We start from the raw sequence: 25,855 nt of genomic DNA on the forward strand, positions 1-25,855 counted from the left end.
TGAACGAATGTGTTTTTAAAAATATTCTTGTTATATATTTCTGAAACTTTTACCATTATGAGAGTCATTCGAATTATACATTAGCACTGCCAAGTTCTACATTAAAACACACTGCCTATTTTTTATGTAAGAAATAACTAATTTTTAGGGGCTTTTCTATTTATTCTTCCCAGGGCCTTGGTATTCTTACATTTTTCCAATTATCAATATCCAGCTAAAATTGTAATAAAAAAGAAAAAAGGATATATATATATAACATTCAATTTTGTATATATTTGACTGCTTTTCATTTTAAAAAATACGAATGTAAAAAAGCTTTTATAATATATAAAAAACATGAAATAAATTTTCATTAATAAATTAAGATTATTTTTACAAAATTTATCTTGTTAATCAATACGTTAAGTGCTGAACTTCTTTCATTGAGGTTTCCATTTAGGTAATAATAATTCATTAGCTGTAAAAACATGTCTGAATTCAAAATACAATACACTATTGATTGCTAGTGACCAATATGGTACTTAACGTATTAATTATGAAATATTTATATTATGTACAGGGTATCTTGATTGATATCAAAATTTTAATTTTCATAGCTAATATTAAACACAGTAAAAATTTTAAAGATAAAAATTATATGGCTTAGAAAAAACATATTTTGAAGTTATTAATTTGTTTAAAGAATTTGTGAAAATCATGAGAAGATCAACTTTGTTCATTTAAATATAAAAAGAGTTGATATAGGCTGAGACATCTTGTACATTGTAATAGTATTTGTAGTTTATAACATACTTGTTTTATTTTTTCATATTCGCTTTCTAAAGTAACTTCACCTGGTTTTTTAACATCTATACCTAATTTCTTTGATTCTGTGTAATACGCTGTTTGTTGTCTGTACGTGTATCTAAAATAATATCTAATATTATTAAATGTTATAAAAATACGAAAATAAATTATAACAAATTACTTGTATTATAAATTATATAATCATAAGTGATTAGTCTTGTCATTTTATAATTTCATCATTATTCTTTCAAAAAATAACATGATAAATTGTAAATAAAAACGACTTTTTTTATACCTCAACTGTGTAAATTCTCTGAGTCCAAACGATCCACCAACCATTAAAATTACAAATGGAACACCATAACGTAATGTTTTACTTTTAAGGAATGACATCACGTTAATTAATATACTTGTTCCTTAATAAACATAATAATACATTTGATCAAATTTTAATGATTAAATAAATTGTACTTTAAGTTTTACCGTATCTAACCATGTGAATTCTTAACCTTACTAACCTCTTTATATAGAGTATCTTTATTTATAAATTTAATTCTAAAACTGCAAAATCAGATGGCGCCACGGCACATCAGTTGAATGAGATATAAAATTAATGGAAATCAAAAATATATTCTTAATTGAAATTATCTTGTATCTTTACATATTATATTGATCAAATTTTATTCTTTTTTCATGTGTGTGTATCATATATTTTAATCAAAAGAATTATTATGGTAACTTTATTTTACCTTAATTTTAACTCTTCAAATAATCTAATTAAATATCAATAGTATGCTACTTGTTCTTGTATCTGATTTTTTACTTTCATTTACATGAAATAATTTTAGTAACAGTCATACAAATATTGGAGAAATCTGTTCTATATATATATAAAATAATAATAATAATAAAATGAAATACTTTCATATTTTATTTTATCTTAAAAATACATATTATTTAAGTGGAATAAATCTTGAAGAATGAGTGGCACCAATACCAGGCCTTCCATGTTTGACCGGTTTGTAAGTAACAGAAAACTCTCCAAGATAATGACCAATCATTTCTGGTTTGATTTCAACCTGATTGAATGTTTTTCCATTGTAAACACCAACAATGGAACCTACCATTTCTGGAACAATGATCATGTTACGCAAATGTGTTTTAACAATTTCTGGCTTTTCGTTGGGAGGAGTTTCCTTCTTGGCTTTACGCAGTTTTTTGACAAGTGCCATTGATTTACGTTTCAACCCATGAGAAAAACGTCTTCTAGCACGTGCGTGCATCAAATCCATAAGTTGCTCACTAAAATAGTAATAAGAAATTTAAATAGCTATTGTTTAATGGTGAGCAATGTTATGATTAAAATATAGATGAAAATAAAAATTAATCATAAATATATCATATTAATAATGAAAGCATACTTGGGCATATCCAGGAGTTGATCGAGATCAACTCCTCGGAAGGTGAACTTCCTAAAAGTCCTCTTCTTCTTCTGAGTTTCATCAGCCTGAAATATGCAAAACAATATTTGTAAGAATTGGTTATGTTCAATCTAATCACATTATCATACGTTAATACTCCTTTCACAACATATATTATGATAAGAGCATTTATAAAATGCACTATAACATTATTTTATATTGCTGATGACATGAATTTTAATAGATTTTTACATGGATACACTTACTTCTGCCATGATTCTTCGTACGAAAACTATCAAGAAAAGAACACTTCTACTCAATTTTCACGGAAGCTTAGCAAGGGCATATACTATACAGAAGAATGAAAGCACACAAAGTAAAAAATATTAGTCAATCATTCGTTCTAATATTCATAGATGGCGATGTCGTAGAATTGATAGCTCTGATTGGTCAACATTTAAACACTGACCACCAATCCCATTGCTAGACAAAACAGCGGAAATTTTAAACTTTATTTTACATGCAATTATATTCATACGTTTAAAAAATAATTTCTAATAATTTAATACAGTTAGAATAATGATGATGAATGAAATATGATTTTATAGTAATATTTCATAATATAGTCTGATTAAAAATTATTGTTTAAATTTATATAACTTTAAACTACAGTGTTGTATAATAATAACCATATAATTATTTACAATACCACTAAAATAATTTTGTAAAAATTATAGTGAAGAACCTACGACAGTCAATAAATTGATTTCATATATTTATAAAATGAATTCTTGATAAATCATTCATTATTATCATGCAAATATCCATAAAGTGGAGCCTCCGTATATGCTCTGTTAATATCTAAAGAGTTTCTACGAAGACGTCGTCCAATTGGTTCTAAATCATTATAACACATAGGAAAAATTTTTTCGATTGCCATTTTAGCTTGTTCTTCTGTTAAATTACGCACTGCCATTAAAGATGCTTTTGCCAAATTCTTTACACAGTCCTATATAATTAATATGATGTCATTATTAAATATTAAATACATATGTATGTCTATTATATAGTTATCGATAATATATAAGAATGTAATTCATACTTGATGAGCTTGTTTTATATGAAATGGAGATGCACTTCCTTGAATCATGGCACTCATAAAACTACAATGTATGAGATTGGCTGCTCTTACTTCAGTGCAAGCTAAATGATCAATGTTTTGAAAGTCCACTTTGTTGCGACAATAGTCAAACATATGTATCAATTCGTGAGCTAATACACCCTGCATTTTTGATTGACTGTGAACAGTATTTTGACATACAACGATCTGAAATTATAATATAGATATTAACAAAACAGACATTTACTTTGGTTTAAAATTTATCTATTTAAAGATCAAATATGTTATCTTACAATTGTAAAATTAAATGTTCATAATATTTTAACAATTACCTGATTAAGTTCTGCATCATAGCCACCTTTTACAGAACTGTCACATACTTCGCAAGAAATATGACGACGAATATCAATTTCACTATAGTTTTGAACAAACAATTAAATACTTTAACTGTTTGAATTAAATCTTATAAATATATATCATATAAAATAGATCCTAATATTGTATTAGTTTAAATATAAAAATAGTTATAATGATATAATATGCATGCATTGGCAAGATTACCTACCATCCAGAACTTTTTAACGCTGCCATCATAAGTTGTATTAATGGACCTAAATAATAAAACAATAAATAAAAATTAAAACTAGAATAATAAAATAACAACAATTATAGTAAAAGATATAAAGAACATACTAGTTTTTATACACTTGTACACTTTTCCTTCGCATTTAAATCTGTTAGCTTCTTCCCTTCCTTCACCTATTAATTTTCTAAGAAATGTTGGTTTATATGTACCCCTTCTTTCAGGGTACATATCATAAGCCCAGTTTTCATTATCTACTGAATTTTCTGTTGTAGAAGCATTTTTATCAAATTTTTTATTTTCATTGTTATCATTAATTTGACTTTCTTTCTTCTCATTAACTTCATTATTATCTAATGAATTTTCATTCACTTTTTTATTTACAAAATTAAAGACAGTCATGACTCTAGAAAAATAAAATCAATCACGTTAATATTAACAAAATTGTTATGTATTTTTGACAATAATCACTGCAGCAAATACTTTATCCATAAAAAATCTTTACATTCTATTTAAGTTAGGTTATCTTATAGCAGACGACATATGCATATATACACAACACATCATAGATGAATGGAGTTTGCAAGAGTTTACACTATTAAATATTCTGGTTCTAATTTTTTTCCAATTTTGATGATCATCAGCTCGTTTGAAAAATAAAGGATTTTTACGTGAGTTGATTATTTTATATATTGGAAAAAATATTATTTTATTAGAAAAAATGATTTCTAAAAATAGATTATTTTTAAGCCTAATTTTTCCACAAATAAATACCATTTTTTGAAAAGATGCATCAAATAGGGTACATAATTCACTTTTAATATTATGACGATAATGTGAAAATGTAATTAGTTATTAAAAGATAAATGAGAAGATCAATAAATAAACTACACTTACAATCAAAAAATGATCAATTGTGATCATTTTTATTGATTGCTTCCTATTAATATTACAATTTATTTGAATTATATGCATATTTATATTTTGAACATTTTATGATTATTTAAACTTTGTTAATATTACTAAAAATATATAATATTCAAAAAAAGAATTATTGATAATAAATGTAAATAAATTATAAGAGTCCTTGAACGCGTCATAAAGATTAATTATTTGACATTTAAACCACGTGGTTGTTGCTAAGCAACTGTACATATCCACAAAAAGCTTATCAAGATTTTAAGGGGAATAGTTTGAACAGTTCCACGCTTTTTCGTATGATTTTAACAATATTTAACTATGACAGACGACGTGAAGCCAGAAGTAATAAAAAAAACCCAAGATTTACTTGGAAAATATTTTAAAAAGCCACCGTTAACTGAAAAATTGTTGAGGAAACCACCTTTCAGATTTATTCATGATATTATATCAATTGTATGAATTTTAACAATTTATTAATACTGTTTTTTAATTAATAATTTTTCTTATTTTGTTATATTTATTTTAATTGTTGAGATCTATAATATTTTATATATATATATAATTATATTGATTATTTTCTTACAGATTATACAGGAGACTGGTTTCTTAAAAGGTTTGTTCACCGAAGAAGAATTAAACTCAGACAATATAAAAGATAAGGAGTCCAAAGTTGCGTATTTAACTAAACTTATAGATGTTGTTAGTAAGTTCTAAGAAATTAAACATTCCATATAAGCTATAATTTTACTTTTAACATTATATTAATATATGAAATTATATCTTTTAGAATTAATATCTGGAAATAATTTAACAGTAAGAGCAAGTAAAATAGTTTCCGGACAAGAAGCTACTAAAACCAATGAACTTTTACAAGCTATTGGGAAAGCTCTTGATAAAAAAGTACAACATTTTTATACTTATCTAACATATTTTTCAATAATATTATATAATATATATGTATGATTGAGTTAGGTAAACAGTGCAGAGGCAGTTGAACATTATAAAAAAGGTTTACAAAAGAAATCAAAAGGAGCATCAAAATTAAAAATAACTAAAGATGATGTTACTAAGAAATCAACTAGACAGGTATCGCAAACGAGAAAACCAATTGAAAAAGAAAAGAATACGCCTGGATCACAGAAAAAAAATTCCAGTACAAGAAAAGTTGGATCTAAAACGAATGAAGAAGATAGTAACAATAAAAATAGTGATGTAATAAAACAAGAAAGTCAAGAAAATAATATTGAAAAGAGTAATGATGGCATAGATGTTCCACCAGCCGAGGTAAATTAAACTAAACAATATTTTTGAACATATTAAATATTAAATAATAAATAAATTATATTATTTTACTCAGTCGCTTGAAGATGAGCTAGTACAAAAAACAAGACATTCTTCGGCTATTAAACAAAAACAGAATCATGTATCTTCCACGGTTCTCACAGAAGTACAAACAGGGAAATCTCAGACAAATATAAATGCAGAGAAGAAATTGAATGAACATTTTCAAAGAAAAGAATCCGCAAGTAGGGGGAAACGAACGCTATCAAAACAAGAAAGTGAGTCTAAGGAATCAATAAAAATGATATCGGAAATAGTACCTACAACAAAATCAATAGAAAGTACAGATAAAGGAAAGTTAAAAACAGAATCCGAATCGACATATGAAAATATAAATAATGATTCGCAGTTAACAGAACTTGAGAATTCAATTAGTCATGCATCCAATTTACAGAAGCATAAATTTAATAGTGAACAAGAACCTAGTACATCTAAATCGAGAACATTTTTACGTCCACCTACTGCCAGGCCGAGTAGCGCAAGACCCGCTGCTCCTAAAATGAAAGGAAAAACTGACTTAATTCCTAATGAAGAAATAAGGTAGTACATATTAATTAAATTAATTATTAATAAAACAATATATTTATATATTAAATGATGTATTTGGATTTTAGTACGCCTATAGGAAACATTACTGTAATAATAGAAAATACAAGTACAAAAGATAATGATAATGAAGATATGGTGATCGTAGAAAATAAGGGAAGCATTGGAACAACTTTAGAAAATATTAGCAATTATAAATTTGACCATGAATTAACTCAAGAACATGGTCATCTTGTAGCACAAATTTTAGAAACTCAAAGAGAATTAGTCAACACTGAAAATGTCGATGTTTTACCAAAGAAAGTTGATATTGTAAGATATTTTTATTTATTTATGTTTATGTTAATCAAATACTTTAAAAAGTATTTTATAAAATATAAATGCTTTTGAATTTAGGCATGGGAGGCAGGTACAAAGCGTGATCATGAGGCTGCAATTAAAGAAATTGATAAATTGCGTGGTACGATACAAATGTTAACTCGTACAACGAATCCTTTAGGAAAATTGTTGGATTACTTACAGGTATCGTTTCAATTTATGTTAGAGTATTGATATAAATTTTGATATAAATATATGTTAAACAGTGTTTATTTGTTCTGTAATTTGTTTATATAGGAAGACATTGAAATGATGCAAAAGGAATTACATGACTGGAGAAATCAGTATAATCAACTAAGCAAACAGTTGGAAAAGGAACAAATGTATGATCCCTGTAAATAACATCATATACAAAATATATTAAATATATTAATATACGTTACTTATATTATTTTCAGACGTACACAAGAAATAATCGATCCAATGCAGTTGACTTTAAAAGAAATTGACAATAATATTCAGGATCAATTAAATAAAATTTATCAAGCGAAAGCTAGAATAATAAAGAATAATCAAAAAATACAGAGATTATTAAACGGTGACATGTAAAAGTATATACTATTTAAAAGAACTTTTTTGTAACGTTTGGAATATATTTAATATATAATATATAGAGAGAGCATTTTTAATAATTCATATACATTTTCGTAGTTAGTGTGATCAATATTGAAGATATGTGTGTAATAAAAATATAAATTGTACTTTTGTAAATAGACGTTTTGTAAATATATTAAAGGACATTATTGATTTTTAAATATAAAATATTTATACAGAAGTAAAGTTATTTTAAATAAATAAATAAATATTTAGCACCTATAAAAATAAAGCAAAAGTGTCTTTTATGAATCGTGTTGTTATTACATCAAATATATAGATAGATATTTACCTATTTAAAGCCTGTTAGCCTAGTAAATGGACTTGGTTGTACATTCACAAAGTGCATAAAATACATATATTTGTATTAAAGTTAATGCTACATTAAATTTACAATGTAATTCATACCTAAAATTTTGTTTCATGTCAAATTTCGTATACTTCATATAATTTTTTTATTTTTTCTTCCGATATATTGGCAGTATTTTTACTATACTCGATAAGAGTTTTTATTCCTATAAAAAATAAATAAATTGTTTATAATTTCGTTAAAGATAAATATTTACAATATACATACCTTCTTTTTCGACATTATTAATAAACATAATAAGTGCTCGGAATCTTTTTACTTGACTTAAACATTCCAAATACTGATATACCGAATCTTTTCGTGGTATGAATTCAATTCTAAGAATGTCTAAAATCTCACTGAAAATATCAGACTCCATAGAATCTTGAAATAGTTGTGGCAAACTGTTCGGAGGTAATTGCTGAAATTTAGAGTTATTAATTTCATAAATAATTATTTATGGCTATATTATAGCGATATTAAATTAGTTAAATACTTTTAGGTAATGATAGCGATACTCTGATGATTTATTTCTCCGCCAATCTATAATAAATTGTACAGCTGTTTTTGGAATTTTTAGATTTACATGTTCATTTTTTTCAACTTTGCAAGATTTATTTAAAACCTTGTTCTCTGCGACAACTTTATCATCAACCATATTAGATGATTCAGCTTTTTTGATTTTATCTGTCTCAATTAGTGTAGCTTCTTTTTTACATGTCGCAATTTCAAATTCTACGTCTTGTACTACAATACGTTTCATTGGCTTCTATAAATGAATAATCAAATATTAAACATTTTTACATTTAACACAACGATAATTTTAATAGAACGTTATTTCCTTACTTTTGAACGCAAGTGAGGTGGTTTAATAATAGGCTCTATGATCTCGACATTATCTTTCTCAGGTAACCAGTCAGGAATTGGCATATATTTTGTCTTGTTTTTTATTGTTTTATTTACAACATCTTGTTCTGTTTTCTTATTACTTATTTCCTTGTTAATTTTTTTATTGGAATTGCAAATTTTTTCACCAATCGTTTTTTCTAATGACGTCTCCTTCGACGTTTTTTCCTCAGATATAATAATTGACTGAAAAATTAGTATTTATATGTGTAAGACATTTGTAATTAAAAAGATTATTAATATTGATGTTAAACCTTAGTTTCCAATTTTTTATTGACTTGAGCAAGTTTAGCTTGTGCTTCCTTATTAGATGGCTCTAATTGCAATATTTTTTCCAAATCTTCTTTCGCTTCTTTATATTGTTTTAATTCTAATCTAGCCAGTGCTCTTCTGTGATAAGCTTTCACATACTGTGAATCCAATTGTATCGCTGTAGAACAATCAGCTTCTGCAGAGTATAAGCTATAATAAAATTAAATGAAATATTGTAATATTATAAGTATAATATTATAACATTAAAAAATATATACATATTACAGGCTACATACTTATCCTTTTTTAAATGACAAAGAGCACGATTCGCATAAAAGACAGCATCGTATGGAAAAACTTTTATTGCCTCAGAATAACATGCAATGGCACTGTCATATTTTTGTTGTTGTACGAGTATATTGCCCTTTTGTTTATGCTCTGTTGCTATATCATGCCGTTTTTTCAATTCATCTTCATTCAATTCCTCTCCGGATTCATCGGATGAATCTGTTTTATCTATTTCTTTGCAAGCTTTTTCCTTCATTCAAATATTATTATTATCCAAACAATAGATTTTAAATATATATTCTATAAATATAAATATTTAAAAAATTGTATAACTCACCACGTCAAATTTATCCCAAGAGGAATAATCACCTGATTTAATTCGCTTTGTGTTCGTGTTACATTTTTCTTTCATAGGAGGCTTTTGCATTACCTTTTTCTTTTTACTTCTTATTGGTGGTAAAACCTATGTAATGAATATCATCATTATTGTAAAGTTTAAATAAGTTAAAGAAAAAAGATGAGCATTATTTTTTAATAATTATATTAATTGTTTCTGTTTTATAAAATATGATTAAGTTTACTTGATTATTGTTTTTATTAAGAAGTTCCTTCTCTTTACGTTTCATTTCTTCTTCCCAATTTTTCAAATTAAGAAATTCTCTTTGTAAATCCTCTGAATTATCTTTTACTTGCTTTTGTACTAAAAAAGACTTATCAATGCTCATATTTAATGCTGTGGAAGAAAAAAATAACTATTATTTTAATATATTTTAATTCTGATTTCACACGCACACACACATATTTATTTTTTCATAACAACTTTCAATTTATTTATGTAAATTGATTATTATCATTTTTATAATATGTAGATTCAATTATCCACTACTTACCATATATTGTTATATATTAACAAAATTATTAATTAATTAACCTTAAAAGAGAGAAAAATTCAATTTATAAGTCTCATAAAACTTATAAATCACAAATTTGTTAACTAGTTACGCGTTGTTATTGGTTACCGACTAAATGTTTGCTTTAAACAACAGTTTCAACATTTTCTCGCTAGATAGCAGTTCGATCTCTGGGATGTGTGGCGTGCTCTATTAGCCAAATAATAGCATAGGGAAATTATAGGTTTTACGTAGGCGGATAACAAGAATTAATATCACTCGTGTAACAAATAACAACGATATATTTTAACAACGTTGGAATAACAAATCTTTACAACGGGTACATGTGTCTTTCTTTTGTCTCCATCCGCTCTCCTTAGTTACTAACACCTCTGCCCGCTCCCTAGTCCCTTTTTCCTCTGCCCGGGATGTCGCGGCTTTCTATTGGCGGGACGGCTGTCCAATCACATGTAATGATTGCACCACCGCCAGTCGGAGCGCCAAAGATGTGAAGTTCGTGGCCAAGTTGATTGGCTTACGATAACTCCTAAAGCGTGGGCTTGTCCAGGATGGAGGAAGGTAGAATATTGAGTACGGTGTGCTTTAGAACCAAGTTATATTTAGTGTTCGCACAGTGTGGAAGGCTATTAACTTACAGTGTGCACCCGTCGACTAGACTTCTCTAGGGAATTTCCCCCACTCTTACTAGACACTGCAGCCAATACCCTACATGATGTGTTCGAGATTGGCGAATAATAGGACGCATCAAGCATGTAGTAACTAGTGATATTTATTTGGCCTATGCTTCAAGCAAAGTATATCGAGTAACTTCACAGACGGAATGGACGAGGCACGTGATTGCTGCGTCCATGCGCTGCGGAAGAGAGCTCGAACTAACTAGCAAGGAAGAAGGGAAATAACGGCGCGATTCTAGCGCCTGCTTTCTCTGGTTTTTGTGTTGCTACCTGGCGTTACTATCGGGAGATGGTTGAGACGTCATAGGTACTTCCCCTTAGCTTTAATCGTCGTTTCTCGCAAGCGGCGAAAGTTACCATAGTTACTATATAAAGCGGCACGAATTTCAGAGCAATCCTACGGGTCTCACGGATGTCTAAGGCAGAGAGCACGCCGTTAGCCGTACTGATGAATCCTAGACGTTCTTTCGGGACGAAATATAATTATAACACTCTTTTTGGCGCAACTTTATAGATAAATCCAATCGCCACATCTCTGATGTTCGTGCTGCCACCTGACGTTACTAGCGGGAGATGGTTAGACGCCACAGATCTATCGATAGTTTGATCTATCGATAGTTCGATCTATCGATAGTTCGATCTATCGTAGAAAGTAGAAAAAGAATATAAAATATTTACATTTAAATTCAATTTTTAAATATAAAAATTCAAGTTTAAATTCTAAACAAATATAAATATTAGTTTATAAAATTCTAATATCTCTAAATTTAATTCGAATGACAAAAAAATCTATTATTATGAATACATGTAATTATTATGAAAATGAACAATTTTTATATTTTCGCGCTTCTGAAAAATGCGATAGTATTTAATCCAATGCAAAATGAGATGCTAGATTGGTAGAAAAATTTTAAATGAGAAACTTGTGTTTGAAAATATACGGTATGAGCTTGACATTCGAACTCTTATAGATTTTGGGTACTTGCCATCGGATCGAGATCGAGCAGACTTCAATGTTAAAACATATCCAAAGGGATGATACTGACTACTGAAGCAGTTCTCAACTGACGAGTGTCAGGTGTGCATCGAAAGTTAAGAAAGTTTTTTTTTCAAAGACGGGATGTTTTAATCGTCTAGTTCGATAATATTCATTAATATTTATTAATTTATAATAACGTCAATTTCTTTATTACATCTTTAAGTTTATAACTTAGAATTGTATTTTTATCTATAATTGAGTGATTTAAAGTGAAACAACAAATGACCTATGCAAGTTCTCATAAACATCATTGTTACCTTTATTGGGATGGAAAAAAGATCATAGTGAATTTATCTAGATAAGAAGAAAGATTGTGTAACACTTATGAATTACGTTTAAACATATTCATGCAATACTTAAGAAATTGGACATAAGAAACGATTGTTATTAATATTTAAAATATTATTTAAATAGACATTTAAATCGAACGTTTTATTGAAAATATTTGAACAGTTTTATGTTGGATTTGATTAAATAATTTTGCTATAGAATAAAAATAGAAAATAATTTGTTAATTATATAACTGAGCAAGGATCAATTAAAGTATTCTATGTCTACAGATTTTCTTTCTACCTGGGTATGAACGGTAAGAGCTAAGTAATTAAATGTTGACTCTTTTTAATAATAGAAGTAACAATATTGGATCGGCAAAGATTATTTTTAATATTCTATTACGACTCTTTTTAAAAATTAACGGGCTTGTACTAAAATCACTAATGAATTGTTCGTTTTTCTATCTTCAATTTTACCTTATATTTTCAACATTTCACAAATTGAATATAAATATTTTCTTTTGTCTATACAAAGAAGCTTTAAAAAAAATGCATATTATTTAAAATTAATCAAAAAAAGATGATATTTTACAGGATATGTCCGTTTATTTTTTATTGTCATTCACAATATGATAATAATTTATAATAAGAATAATGTTCGAATTTGTTTATCAATTTCGCACGTACAATCTCAAAACATACGCGAGATATCGATAAATAATTAACAATGCTTTTCATTTTCTTTTCCAACATTTATCCACGTATTTAATCATACTAAAAAGGAAATGTTAATTATTTATATTCAACGATATTAACGAAATGAAAACGTAGGACAGAGGAATTCACAGTGTTAGATATGCATAAGCTTAAAATATATTTAATTTCAAGGTTTATACGTCTGAAAATCTGTATTCCGATGCTGCAACTCGTTCGCAAATGGTTGACTTTTATAAATCTGTCAACAGGACACTTTCCGATAATGTTTCACATTATTTACTGATCAGAGATACTAATATTTAAACAAACAAAAATAATAGTAATCTATTTTATATTTGTCGAGAAAAAAAAAGGATTAGCATTAACAATATACCTAGAAAAAAAAAAAATAAAATAAAAATTCAATCTTTTAACTAACATTTTTATAACAATAACACTTTTTTAAAAATATATATATAATTTCATTAATTATTATTATATTAATCATAAATGATTGATAACAAAATGATTAAATTAGAAATCTTAGGTGTATTTATGCATCTCTTTTGTAATAGTTTGAAACAAATTTATCACACATATTTGTCTGTATATACACACATATACATACTCTAAAAACTTATCCAAAGAAATCTACGGGGAAAATTGTTTAATCATTCGAACATATAGATTATACGTTTATTTATTATCCGAGTAGAGAGAAACGTGAGATATATAATAAGAATAATAAAGAGAGCAAATCGGGCCACAGAGTAGACATGAGAAATTTGAAGGCCTCTTTCTGTGACTGCTAACGTCTCTTGTGCCAAGACGATAAATTTGTTAGTGGTTTGTACGATGAACGGATGAAATGTGTTTTCAGAGACAATAGTTTGCGAATCAAACAAAATTCTGATAATTTATGCTAATTGAAAAATTGTTTTTTAAGCGAGTTTAATTAATTAATAATAAATTATTTTAACATCTACAAAAATTCAACGAGAAAATTGTTCTTTTTCGATGTTGTATTTGAGCATCAGAATAATTCAAATTTCAGGATGAAAGATGAAAATTTCCTTAAAAAAAAAAAAAAAGAATCATTAAGATGTTAAAAAAAATGAACGATCATAATCGAACAAGACAAGGCACGTTCCTTAAAACACCTACGTCCGGATATCTCTCTCGTAAATTGTGTGTTTACTTAGACAGTGGCTACTTCGACGACCGTAGAGCTATATTTATCAACAACGGTGCATACTGGCGCGAATCCTAATATTTAATATTATTTACGGCGGGACTAAAAAGAAACAAAAAAAAGAAAAAAAATAAGAAAAGATTTTCAGCCACGCCAACATTATTTGCATTGGCGTTGAAACTTTGCTTGTACGATGTCTGGTTCGTGACATAATTTGCATCTTGTATCATATCCGCCATTCAAGAAAATACTTGTGTCGTATCAACTCTTATTCATTCATTGTCAATAATTTAACTTTTGTATCATTCAAACGATATATCTATAAATTTATTTCATTTATTTGATTAATTTAGTAAAGTTATCTCTAGAAAGGAATTTAAATTGACATCTTTATTAAGTTCTTATAAATGTTACTTGGAAAAACGTGTTCTTCTTTTAAGGACCTATTAGCTAATAAATAAATGCTAGATTACGTTTTAAGACAAACAATGTCGTTACAAAGAGACATATATGTAAGAAAGAAGGTATGTCTCTGGCGCAAAGACCTAGGCCTAGTTCTTTCCGGTTTTAACCGATTTCACTTCTTCGAGCTACGCGACTATTTCTAGATTATTCTATATAGATCTACTTGTAAATCGTCTGTTAAACGACAAATTTCATTGTTTCTTTATCTTCAAACAATGGTCATTCGCATCAGATATGATCGTGGCTTGTTTAAATCTTTCCAAGATGTCTAGTTGTCTCGAAATTCGATATTTGTGAATTTCAATACTCGAAGGAATGAAACCCATTAACGCCAATAGAATTTAGAAAATCTATTTCATAATAAGATTAAGATTAATTGCGAAAACGTGTACACCAAATTATTACGAGGATTATTTGGCTTTCATTTTGTTAAAAGCAACGCGGTACCCGTTCTCATCATAACAATCATTTTTTTAATATAATTTAATAATAACATTAATACAACGATAATGAATGATGTTTTATGTTTCATAAGAAAATGTATATTTCGATTTGTCATTAAAGGTGCAGAATGTACCGTCTGTGGTCATAGCATGATTGCTACACGATATATTTTCGATGTTTCGAGAAAATGCGATACATTTGCAAATGGTAGGTTGAACGCGAGGCGTAGCCATTTTCTATAAATTAAAAATCATTTAATTTGTTATTTTACAGATAAAGGGTAGCCTACTGATACGATTTAATAACGATAAAATGGCAGAACTGTACATTACTTTACTAATAGTTAGCACCGAAATATTCTTGTGCACTATGCTCAATTATAACGATTATCGATTATTATGGTTGAATTCCTAACAGTGTAAATGTCAAAATCTCAAAATGTAAGATAATGTAAGATAATGAATTCATTATGAATAATTAATCTGCTTATTATATTATCTTATAATTATATTTGAACATTCTTAGACCGAATAGTTAAAGTTTAAGTATAATCGTAAAGGGGTATGAATAACTATACGCAAAATAAAGGGGAGTATTTGATAGTGAGTAGACGAGATTTTTCTAAATGGATAAAAAATGACCGTTTCTTATCAATACGAGGTTGCCAGCTCCACGAGCGGTGGATTTACCAGACTTCTGCTTATGTGGAGGGGTTCCCTCTACAAACTAATTTACAGAGAACTTCTACTCTTTTTGATTATGTTTGCATCGCTATCAGCTATTTATCGTTATGCATTGATCGATGCACAAAAAAGGTACACACTTACAATTAATTTCAAATTATAATAAATAACATTTACTATTGTTTTTTTTGTTTTACAGGGAATTTGAGAAATTAGTAATTTATTGCGACACATTCATCAATCTGATTCCACTTAGTTTCGTACTAGGATTTTACGTGTCTCACGTAGCTGACAGATGGTGGAAACAATACAATGCAATACCTTGGCCGGATAAGTATGTTCTCAAATGAATTCATTTCCTTTTTAAGCTAATTCTTCGGTTATTTCCTAGGGTTATGCATCTAGTTGCGCTTTACGTTAGCGGAGATGATGAATATGGTCGAATGTTGCGGAGAAGTCTCATGAGATATTTAAATCTTTCTCTCATACTTGTATTACGTTCCATTAGTTCGGCTGTTAAAAGACGCTTTCCAACTCTCGATCACGTGGTAGATTCCGGTAAAGTCAAATATCCCCTTAGAAAATGTTCTATTTAATTATTTAAATAATTGGAATTTGTTTTAGGTTTCATGACTTCCTTGGAATTGGATTTATTCCAATCGGTACCAAGTCTCGAATTCAATACTTACTGGATTCCGTGTACGTGGTTTATTAACCTGTTGAAGGAAGCGCGTCGAAATCATCGATTACCCGATCCCCAAGGTTTAAAACTTATTATGGAGGTTGGTTTACTCCATATTTCATTGATGGGAAGACATTTCTTGAAAATTATCAAGTACGATTTATTTGACCTCCGTAGAAAATGATATTTACAAATTTATTATTCATGTAATTATTTGTTCTGTCAAAAGGCTGGAAACTTCAAGATAGTCACGTTTCAACGACAATGACTTTGTTATTTTTTCACAATTAAACGTGCACGACTTAATGACTTTTGCGATTAATTATCGGCTAAAATTGATTTCTTGTTTCGTTAATTTTCCTTATAATCGTATTAATAGTAATTCAAATCTAGATACCGAAATATGCATACAAGTTTCTTGAAATATTTGTTATAGGAATTCAATGATTTTCGTTCGAAATGTGGACTCTTATGGAGTTACGACTGGGTTTCCATTCCTTTGGTTTACACGCAAGTTGTGACACTTGCAACGTACAGTTTCTTTGCCGTTGCACTTGTCGGTCGTCAACACATTGAGGGAAATGAAAAACAGTTTCAATTAAAAATAGACAAATATTGTCCTATATTTACGATACTGCAATTTTTTTTCTTCATGGGTTTATTAAAGGTAATGACAAAATATGAATAATAAAATGAAGCAGAAATTAAATTTTTGATTTTTAACAGGTAGCTGAACAATTGATTAATCCATTCGGCGACGATGACGAGGATTTCGAATTGAATTGGCTTATCGATCGTCATGTCAAGGTTAAAATTATGTTTTTCGATAAATAATTTTACTTGTTGAAAATTTACAAAAGATTTGCGTTTGTTTTAGGTGTCATATTTAGGAGTAGACACTTTAATGAATCGGTGTCCGCCTCTGGTAAAAGATATGTACTTTGATGCGGAAAATCTTATTTTACCATACACCGAAGCAGCAGCAGCGTACAAGAGGAAGACCTATCGTGGCAGCGTAGCAGATATGCCGTAAGTTTTCTTTTGGTTGTTGAATTGTTTATTGTTATATTTCGAAAGTCAGGAGAGAGAAAATAATTACCATAATACATTGATTGATAAAAAATTTAACGATGTTTAGGGTGCCAGAAGAAAAGCAAACAATGTTCTTACCAGGAATACTAGAAGAAGATGAAGAACATAGAGGCACACCACGTACGTCCAGCGCTAGTTTAGCGATACGCACTGATAGTCCAATGACTGAAAAGCGGTAAGATTGAAATTAGTTTAATTAATTTATTGAATATATATTTTTTGTAATTAATTTGATATATGCGTGTGTATGTGAAAACAAAATTGAAGTAAATTTATTTTTGCTGTCGATGTTATCGGACAATGGGTAAGCTTTAACATAAGATTAAAATTGTACATACGAACTCTATTAAGTTAGATTCGTTTGTTTCAGCCAGATCAGCGGGTCCCCTCAAACAACTCCACCGATCGATCGTAATGATAGTGAAACGGTTCTTCAGTTAGATAATCAAGAACAACAAGGGGAAATTGAGCAAGGTGAGCCACAACGTCGGCGTTTGACCGGTGCTATAAAAAAATTTTCAACAATGGCTAGGCATGGAACTCCACGAATCGACTCGAATCGAAAGCCTTTCTTTCCATTAACAAAGGCTTCGAAGATATGGTTGCAACCTTGGCCGAGTGCCACTAATTTATCACGAACAAATCGTTCTCGTGAGCTCGATACACCTGCGGTATTTACTGCACCCCAAATATTATGCGTTCCACCGATTTCGGATGTTTCATACAGCACCGATGAATCTAAGGATCAAGAAAATCGTAAAGGATTTTCCAATAATGCTTTTTTCCACGAGAATGTTGATGATCGGTATATTGAGGACGAAGACGATGATACCGCGGAAAATGTAAAAGACGTTGATCGATTCCAACGTCTTGTTTCAACGGATACTACAGAATCTTCGGATGCACAAATAGAAGAAATAGACCTACCAAATTTCAGAGAAACTATTGAGAGTTATCCTAAGCATCTTCTTCAAAGACATTCTTCAAGCGGGTCCAGTGACAAGAAGGGTGTTCATTGGAAAGTGGACGAAAGAAGACCTTCGTTGTTGGCTCGTCGGAAAACCGTCCATAATGTGCCAACTTCTCTGCAGATCATTATACCTCAAGCAAGGAGTTCACCGAACTTAACTAATATAGAAGTTGAAGTGAAACAGCCGGATAAACTCGACCCTTCTGATGGATCTGAACAAGATTCCAAACTTTAAACAATTACATATATTACAATTCTATCTTGACCGGTTGTTTTTATTTCCATAATTATATATCTTCTGTGCTATTTCGTTACTGATTTAAAATAAGCTGAGCATTAATATTAATCTCTCTTCTTCTAGCATTTTTATTTGTCTCTCTGTTATTTCATGTTAAATATTAATTGAAATGAAATGATCATGTTTATTTATTTATTTTTTCACTGATTTCATAATTTATAATTATTTCTTCATTTTCATTGTTTTGATAAAGTGTTTTTTTTTCACTTCTAGATAGCAATATTTATAATGGAAACAAAAAAAAAATTTGATTGATTAATAAAAATAAAAATACAATTTTTCGTATACATATATATATATAATGTTATTAATTTATAAATTTATTATTATAAATGTAACTTTTTAATAATAAATTTATTTAATCTTTTTACTGTCGTCCAAGAGCTAAATATTTAAAAAAATATACATTCATTAGTTTCCATCTCAGTATTATTATGGAATGACTGTATTATTGCAAATTAATTATATTTGTATAATATATAATATATAAATTAGTACATATGTAATATTCAAATAATAATTACTTAAATTGTAAACAATAATTACCTGGTAGAAGAAGATGTACGATTAATATTTTGTATTAGTTAAATAATAATAAGATACACAAACACACATTGTAGAGAGAGAGAGAATAAATAATTATAATTTTTTTCGACACACTGGAAATAATAATTAATGTTCCATGTATATATTGTCAATATTTAACGTCTGAATATCCCTTTAAATTTAATAAAATGTTTAATTATATAAATAATTAGATCAAATATAACCAAATTTATAAATATACAATTTAACTATGACATCTTTTCTATCTGTTGCTATCGCCATCTATGTTTTCGTGTACCAAGTCATTGTCAGTAGTTAAAGAGTATTATTTTGTTTTTGAATTTTTTATTTGATCATTGTTGTAATAAAAAGACTGTAAATATATATTATACATATTTACATTATAAATAAATGAATAGAAATCAAATACATGTAAATATATGATTAAGATGTATGATGATATTTGATTAACCTTATCATTTATTTTCATTTATAACCAAACACATAAATATTTTGATTTTATTTCTTTTCTTCTTGTCTGCTTTTAAAAAAGATAATTTCATTTTGTAAATTCTAAGGATTAAAATGAATATTGTTTGTGTTATATGCAGTGATTTATTAGTACCATCAGATGATGTATTTTATACACTATGCGGTCACATTTTTCACTTTATGTGTTTAGTAAAGTGGTTGGAAAGGTAATTTTTCTTCATTCAGTTTTGTATCATTTAAATAGTTTTTCTTTTAATATTATTTGCTCAATAAATTGATAATTTCATATTTATGTATTTTTTTTTCATATAGGTCAAAGACATGTCCACAGTGTCGAGAGAAAACTGATAAATCTAAGATACATAGAATATATTTTAATTTTTCTAACAATGATACCATCGTTGAAGATTCATCTTACTTACAAGAAAAAGTTGACAAACTTACGTTTCAAATTGTACTCAAGGATAAAGATCTCAAACATTATAAAGAGCAAAGTGAAACGTGGAAGCAACACAATTCTGAATTGCGAAATGAAGTTAGAAGAGCTGAAAGTGAAGTACGTGAGAAAGAAAATGCTATTCATGCGCTCAAAGAGCAAATAAAGTATTTTAGACAACAATGCTCAGAAGTAGATGTTCTTAAACAGGAAGCTACTAGGTTGAAAAAGAAAATTACTGATTTGAGAAAGTACGTTTATTATTGTCTTGTTATGAAAGAATTGTTTTCCATATTTTGAAAATTTAATAATGTTTCAAGTTTATCGTTTATATTTTAAGTATACAACTTTTAATGGATGCTCCTGTTGAAGATGTTGACGATATGGTTTCAAGAACAAAAGATCCTAGTACACTTATTACATATATATCTATAATGAAAAGGTATATCGAATAGAATATGTCATAACGTTTATAAATTCTTATTTTTAATCATCTGTCCGGTGACATTAGGGAGATGGCTAGGTGTGTGAGTAAACGGAGAGACATGAGAACTAAATTGCAAAATGTACAACAGGAACTCACTAAAACTTCTATGGAACGTAATTTTCTATTGGAAGAACGAGATAAGCGAAAGTATGTTAGATTTAATTCATTAGATTAGCATAAATATTTTACTTTCTATGTATATGTGTATTTAGAATATTGGAAGCAGAGTTAATGGCCTGCGAAGCTGAAAAAATTTCATTACAAAATAAACTTCAAGATCTTGAAAATAATGGAAATACTAAAGCATGTGTATCACATACGATGAAAGCAGAACATAGTTATCAAGATTCTAGTAAAACGTCTAAAGAAGAAGTTAAAGATACTGATCAAAAGGATATCAAAAATGATACAAAGAGCACTCAAAAGAGAAAAACAAATATCTCTAAGGAGGTAATAAAATATATTTCAATACGTTCTATATATAAACTGTTCGCAGGTTAAAATGATTGAATGTTTAACTTTTTATATCTAAAAACATTTTTTTAATAATTAGAGTTAGTGATCAAAATTAATATAATATTGTTATAGGATACTGAAATAAGTTCTCCTAATATTCCTCTCAAATCACAAGGCATTTTAGCTCTAAAGGAACGGTACACAGCACAAAGAGCTACGAAACCAACATTTTCTATCTTAAAAAAAAAACCAAGATTATCTCATAATTCTACTGTGAGTATAATAATAATTCTTAATTATTACAAGTTAAATGTATTTATTTATAACAAAAATTTATTATTTTTCATTAATATTATTATAAATTATATTTAATAGGAATCTTCAAAAAGTGGTCCAATCACATATGATGGTTTTGGTGGTCATTCGAAGTACGATAAATTTCCTAGTCCTAATGTAAGTTCTAAAGTGCAGAAAATGAAAGATTATTTGTCTAAACCAAAGGAAGACAATCAAAAATTTACTGATTTACCGATTTAATTCTAGATCATGATACTATAGTTATTTCAATATTTTATTTTTTACAATTAGATTTAATAGTAATTTAAAAATGTATATGCGTAGTTACCTTATTTATTTTTTTGCATATGCTAGATAGATTTTACGTGATTATATCGGATGAAAAATTTAAAAATAATGGAAAGTTAAAAAAGATCATTGTAAATTAAGGTGCCGATATTGGAATAACTTGTAATATTATATATTTTTGATGTAATTATTTATTATTATTAAACGTAATCTTATTATAATAATAAATATAACGTGTATAATAACTCATTACAAAAGAATTAATTTTCAATAAAAAATATCGACTTGAATTATTGTCACGTTGCACATCATTCAATTATTTTACCAAATGTCAAATTTCAGAATTAACATGAAAACATTGCGAATAAAATAATAAATAAATTCTTCTTTATTCTGTAATATACTTTAAATATGTCTAAATCGCTTTACACATACTATTCACCAATTTTAAAGCCACATTTTATGGGACCCGATCTTTCAAAATCCGATTTCTTAAAAGGTTCTGATATAGAAGGTTACTTCAAACATTACAGGAACGAGAAAATTTCACGAATTATCGTTAGTAATTATTGCCTATTCCAATTGAAACACTTAATAAATTAAGAAATTATTATTTTTCTAACAGTTCATATATTTTTATTTATTATAATATTTTTTATAAAGTTACCATCATACAGTTGGACTGTACCAAAAAAATCCTACACTCCACTACCAAATCCAACGATGACTTTACAGACTCGAGTTCGTTCTCTTACAATCCCACAAAATAATATTTCTACCATAGATTTAGCACATATGAAAGAAGTGGACAATTTATATGCAGTATTTATTTATTAATTATTTAATTTATTTAGAAAATCTTGTTCATTATGAGTTGTAGACTCGTGCTAATTTTTTTTTAAATAAAAAGGTAGTACAAGTTCATCGTGATCAATACAAGGATCGTTCATCAAAACTCCATCCATTAGAATTTTTCAAAACAGACAAATACAAATATCAGTGTGCACCTACATTGATATCATCGTATTTTACCAAATATCCAACGTCTTATACAAAATACAAAACACCTGCAATCCTTCCATTGACTTATGAAAGAAAAAAAGAGATCCCTTGCATACCCGATTTGGTGCTTTCTGGGATTTACGATCGTTCAAACTGTATCGCATATAAGCGTTGACTTATTATAAAAAAGATATTACATAAAATTATTTTACCTGCTACTATCAAACATTAAATTGAAAAGAATGAGCAAAGTCTGGCATCCTTGCAACAAGTCGTTCAAATTCCTGAGGGGAAATACTTCCATTTTCGGTGAAATCCATTTCAGATATCATCTATGAAATTAAAATACAGTTAGTATCATATATTTTTTAAATGAAAAATTTTTAAAGTATGGTTCAATAATACAGTTCAAATTTGTTCATTAATTTAAATAAGAGTTTACGTTGCGTGAATCATAATACGATCAATTCTGAATTTTCCGTTCAGGTCGTTCGAAATTTTTACTATTTAAATGCAGTTTGCATAAAAAGTCACCGAAAATCAATCTAACATGGAATGTATTAAACAAGATATTCTATGAAAATGTAAAACCATGAAACCAATATTCATTTACAGACACTTACCATACGTGCCACTTGTTCGATACGTTCACGATTAAGTTGAATTTTGATTTCTTCATTTTCGTTAATACTAGTTAATTTTTCGACAGCCTCAATTAAATCAGCCATTACGAGCTGATCGTCACCGTCGAAATCTGAAAACGAATGCGAGTTAATTTCTTTTATAACTGATTGTTAGAGAAAATATGGTTCATCAATACATGAATATTATTATATATAAAATAAATGAAATTATAGTATTGATTCAATGAAAATTAAATACGCGAAGAGTTTTTGTAAACAAACTTTCAATAAATCTATTAATTACTTCCAAAATGTTGTCTATTTTACTATAAAATATGTGACAGAATTATATCGATCGCATTAATTGAGAAAAAGTTTGCTTTTTTTATTTGCAAGCAACAAAATTATTTAACATTGTAACAATGTTTGTACTTGCAATTTTTCGAAGGTGCAGTCAAAGTGTGAAGAAAGATGAGACCAAATCATATTTTAAATAGCGAAAATTAAAGTAAAAAGCGAAGAAAAATATTAGATATTTGGACTCGTTACCGAATATCAGAAATGCCCAGGCTGAACGAACGTTCAAAGGACAATTTCTCGAAAAAGCGGAACAAAGATCTAAAACATCCTCGAAACTTAAACATTCGTCTTGTTCCGAAGAAAACACTCGATATATCGAATCTCGAAATGGACTGTGCTGAAAAAATGAGAGGGAATTTTTCAATCATTATTCGTACATTTATTACGTTTTCTTTACTTGCATTAATAAATTCTCCATTATTTATAGTGGAACAAATAATAGTTTTTTTTTTTAAACAAAATGAAATCTATATCGGTGTTATTCGAAATTCATATAAATTTTGTTATATAGTTAAATTGATATTGTTAATCGGATGACGTAAAAAATCAAATTGCAATTACTCACTAAAACTTGAGGTAATATTTTATCTATTTGTTTCTTCGTAAAGCGATGATGCAAATTGTTGCACAAAGTTCCTGGTGCTAAGTTGTCAAGTAAGTCGAAAATGCTAAAAAATAAAATAGGAATATTGATTCATTCAGAAATGTATAATATAGTATACTTACTGAAGTATTTCGAATTTGGTCAAATATGATAATTCAACGTAATCTTCTATTAATTCTTCCGAAAGAGTATGATTTGAATTAGAGTTGCCCATGGTTAATAATCAGACTTTTGTTATACTTTAACTAGTTGCATGTATTTGAAAGAGAGTTATCACTTACAAGTAATCTACGCTTGGAAAATCTGTTATCAATACGTGATAATTTTATCTTTTAGCTTAGCAAACATATCAGAGATTAACAATCTCGTCTTAGACTTGTATATTAAAAATTACATATACTTTGACATATATTAGGATGCATTAATTGTAAGATCTATGGTAATTGAAATTAGGATAAAATTTGATTTATATATTCTATCATCTATAATATATCGTACATGCATAGAAACAGTACCAAACAATATACAGACCTTTCCATTCTTACAATTGATTAGGATAAATGCAATTAGACTAAGATAAAAAATTATAAATATTATAGAATAATAATAATTGTAACGATAAAAAATAAAAATAAACAAATTTAGTAAAAAAAAAGAAAAAAAAATGTTCCTCCCCGGCGGGGAATCGAACCCCGGTCTCCCGCGTGACAGGCGGGGATACTAACCACTATACTACCGAGGAACTTGATATTACAGGAGAACTATAATGTAAATATGTTAAATTTTTACGCTTAATTTACATTTTTTATATTAGGATATTGATTATTATATAATTTGTTACTTTTACTATTATATAATCAATACAAATTCAAAAAAGTCAACGGCCTGGGCACCTTGGATTATTAGTTTCCAACAAATTATATATATATATATATATATATATATAAAGTCAAGCAACGTGGACACGATTAGTAACATGTATAATAACAGTAAAATTATGTAATAAAATAGATAACATAACTTGTAAGTCATGCGAATGGGAATGTGAAATAATAAACGTAATCTACACACATACATACGTTACATAATTAAAATGATAATGATCATCCATGGGAGATTATAAAAATTCATCTACAAAATTAATAGATAATAGTTAACATCTGTAATATTATCGATTATTAGAGATTTTAATAACACAATTCGATATTATCTTTTCAACAAAATTGCCCCCCAAAAAAAATTGTTGATAAAATTTAAGGATAAGAACAAAATAAGACCAGACAATCCATTAATAGCGATTTGTTTAAAATGAATCTATTTGAATTTTGTTAACCATTTTAAAAACAAAAATTTAGACTAAT

At 28.0% G+C, this 25,855-nt stretch overlaps 8 protein-coding genes and 1 non-coding gene across 13 annotated transcripts; 3 read left to right on the plus strand and 6 right to left on the minus strand.

Annotated features, from left to right (window-relative positions):
- Positions 1–12: 12 nt before the first annotated feature.
- LOC122524750 (cytochrome c oxidase assembly protein COX16 homolog, mitochondrial) lies at positions 13–1,609 on the minus strand. The gene is made up of 3 exons (XM_043647167.1): positions 1,082–1,609; positions 793–904; positions 13–214 (listed from the first exon to the last, which is right to left on the minus strand). The coding sequence occupies exons 1-3, from the start codon at positions 1,177–1,179 to the stop codon at positions 161–163; spliced, it is 264 nt and encodes an 87-aa protein (XP_043503102.1). The 5' UTR covers positions 1,180–1,609; the 3' UTR covers positions 13–160.
- A 90-nt stretch (positions 1,610–1,699) lies between these two features.
- On the minus strand, positions 1,700–2,584 carry LOC122524749 (40S ribosomal protein S15). The gene is made up of 3 exons (XM_043647166.1): positions 2,474–2,584; positions 2,208–2,293; positions 1,700–2,088 (listed from the first exon to the last, which is right to left on the minus strand). The coding sequence occupies exons 1-3, from the start codon at positions 2,480–2,482 to the stop codon at positions 1,740–1,742; spliced, it is 444 nt and encodes a 147-aa protein (XP_043503101.1). The 5' UTR covers positions 2,483–2,584; the 3' UTR covers positions 1,700–1,739.
- Positions 2,585–3,006: 422 nt separating this feature from the next.
- Positions 3,007–4,141, minus strand: LOC122524932 (mitochondrial inner membrane protease ATP23 homolog). Its single transcript, XM_043647452.1, has 5 exons — positions 4,021–4,141; positions 3,893–3,938; positions 3,660–3,741; positions 3,310–3,534; positions 3,007–3,216 (listed from the first exon to the last, which is right to left on the minus strand). Exons 1-5 carry the CDS (start codon positions 4,139–4,141, stop codon positions 3,007–3,009), a joined length of 684 nt encoding a protein of 227 aa, XP_043503387.1.
- Positions 4,142–4,322: 181 nt separating this feature from the next.
- LOC122524778 (TRAF3-interacting protein 1) lies at positions 4,323–7,824 on the plus strand. Of its 2 annotated transcripts, XM_043647208.1 has the most exons (9): positions 5,150–5,284; positions 5,417–5,534; positions 5,619–5,731; positions 5,804–6,115; positions 6,189–6,712; positions 6,787–7,030; positions 7,115–7,240; positions 7,334–7,419; positions 7,495–7,824. In XM_043647208.1, the coding sequence occupies exons 1-9, from the start codon at positions 5,150–5,152 to the stop codon at positions 7,643–7,645; spliced, it is 1,809 nt and encodes a 602-aa protein (XP_043503143.1). In that variant the 3' UTR covers positions 7,646–7,824. The 2 variants fall into 2 exon arrangements, with proteins under 2 accessions (XP_043503144.1, XP_043503143.1); XM_043647209.1 differs by lacking the exon at positions 5,150–5,284 and adding an exon at positions 4,323–4,581 and having other exon boundaries at positions 5,417–5,731.
- Positions 6,560–10,907, minus strand: LOC122524779 (RNA polymerase II-associated protein 3-like). Of its 2 annotated transcripts, XM_043647211.1 has the most exons (11): positions 10,376–10,907; positions 10,067–10,218; positions 9,823–9,948; positions 9,494–9,735; positions 9,200–9,407; positions 8,886–9,131; positions 8,536–8,808; positions 8,268–8,460; positions 8,099–8,205; positions 7,983–8,001; positions 6,560–6,666 (listed from the first exon to the last, which is right to left on the minus strand). In XM_043647211.1, exons 2-9 carry the CDS (start codon positions 10,208–10,210, stop codon positions 8,117–8,119), a joined length of 1,521 nt encoding a protein of 506 aa, XP_043503146.1. In that variant the 5' UTR covers positions 10,211–10,218; positions 10,376–10,907; the 3' UTR covers positions 6,560–6,666; positions 7,983–8,001; positions 8,099–8,116. The 2 variants fall into 2 exon arrangements, with proteins under 2 accessions (XP_043503146.1, XP_043503145.1); XM_043647210.1 differs by lacking the exon at positions 7,983–8,001.
- A 1,171-nt stretch (positions 10,908–12,078) lies between these two features.
- Positions 12,079–18,868, plus strand: LOC122524864 (bestrophin-4-like). The gene is made up of 13 exons (XM_043647349.1): positions 12,079–12,148; positions 12,670–12,695; positions 15,299–15,385; positions 15,452–15,618; positions 15,704–15,993; positions 16,061–16,195; positions 16,253–16,419; positions 16,486–16,643; positions 16,980–17,210; positions 17,270–17,350; positions 17,421–17,572; positions 17,682–17,810; positions 18,006–18,868. Exons 5-13 carry the CDS (start codon positions 15,815–15,817, stop codon positions 18,838–18,840), a joined length of 2,067 nt encoding a protein of 688 aa, XP_043503284.1. The 5' UTR covers positions 12,079–12,148; positions 12,670–12,695; positions 15,299–15,385; positions 15,452–15,618; positions 15,704–15,814; the 3' UTR covers positions 18,841–18,868.
- A 994-nt stretch (positions 18,869–19,862) lies between these two features.
- LOC122524866 (E3 ubiquitin-protein ligase TRAIP-like) lies at positions 19,863–22,011 on the plus strand. Of its 3 annotated transcripts, none has more exons than XM_043647352.1 (8): positions 19,863–19,881; positions 20,061–20,147; positions 20,254–20,628; positions 20,718–20,819; positions 20,889–21,011; positions 21,077–21,314; positions 21,453–21,593; positions 21,696–22,011. In XM_043647352.1, the coding sequence occupies exons 2-8, from the start codon at positions 20,122–20,124 to the stop codon at positions 21,855–21,857; spliced, it is 1,167 nt and encodes a 388-aa protein (XP_043503287.1). In that variant the 5' UTR covers positions 19,863–19,881; positions 20,061–20,121; the 3' UTR covers positions 21,858–22,011. The 3 variants fall into 3 exon arrangements, with proteins under 3 accessions (XP_043503287.1, XP_043503286.1, XP_043503285.1); XM_043647351.1 differs by having other exon boundaries at positions 19,872–19,900; XM_043647350.1 differs by lacking the exon at positions 19,863–19,881 and having other exon boundaries at positions 19,957–20,147.
- A 1,029-nt stretch (positions 22,012–23,040) lies between these two features.
- On the minus strand, positions 23,041–24,708 carry LOC122524888 (calcium and integrin-binding protein 1-like). The gene is made up of 5 exons (XM_043647376.1): positions 24,617–24,708; positions 24,456–24,558; positions 24,080–24,227; positions 23,531–23,661; positions 23,041–23,239 (listed from the first exon to the last, which is right to left on the minus strand). The coding sequence occupies exons 1-5, from the start codon at positions 24,706–24,708 to the stop codon at positions 23,129–23,131; spliced, it is 585 nt and encodes a 194-aa protein (XP_043503311.1). The 3' UTR covers positions 23,041–23,128.
- Positions 24,709–25,164: 456 nt separating this feature from the next.
- Positions 25,165–25,236, minus strand: Trnad-guc. The gene has a single exon. It is a non-coding gene; the product is annotated as a tRNA-Asp (tRNA).
- Between the last annotated feature and the right edge of the window lie 619 nt (positions 25,237–25,855).

Source organism: Polistes fuscatus, unplaced genomic scaffold (genome assembly GCF_010416935.1).
Source record: "Polistes fuscatus isolate 324 unplaced genomic scaffold, CU_Pfus_HIC Scaffold8, whole genome shotgun sequence".
Classification (NCBI taxonomy): Eukaryota; Metazoa; Arthropoda; class Insecta; order Hymenoptera; family Vespidae; genus Polistes; species Polistes fuscatus.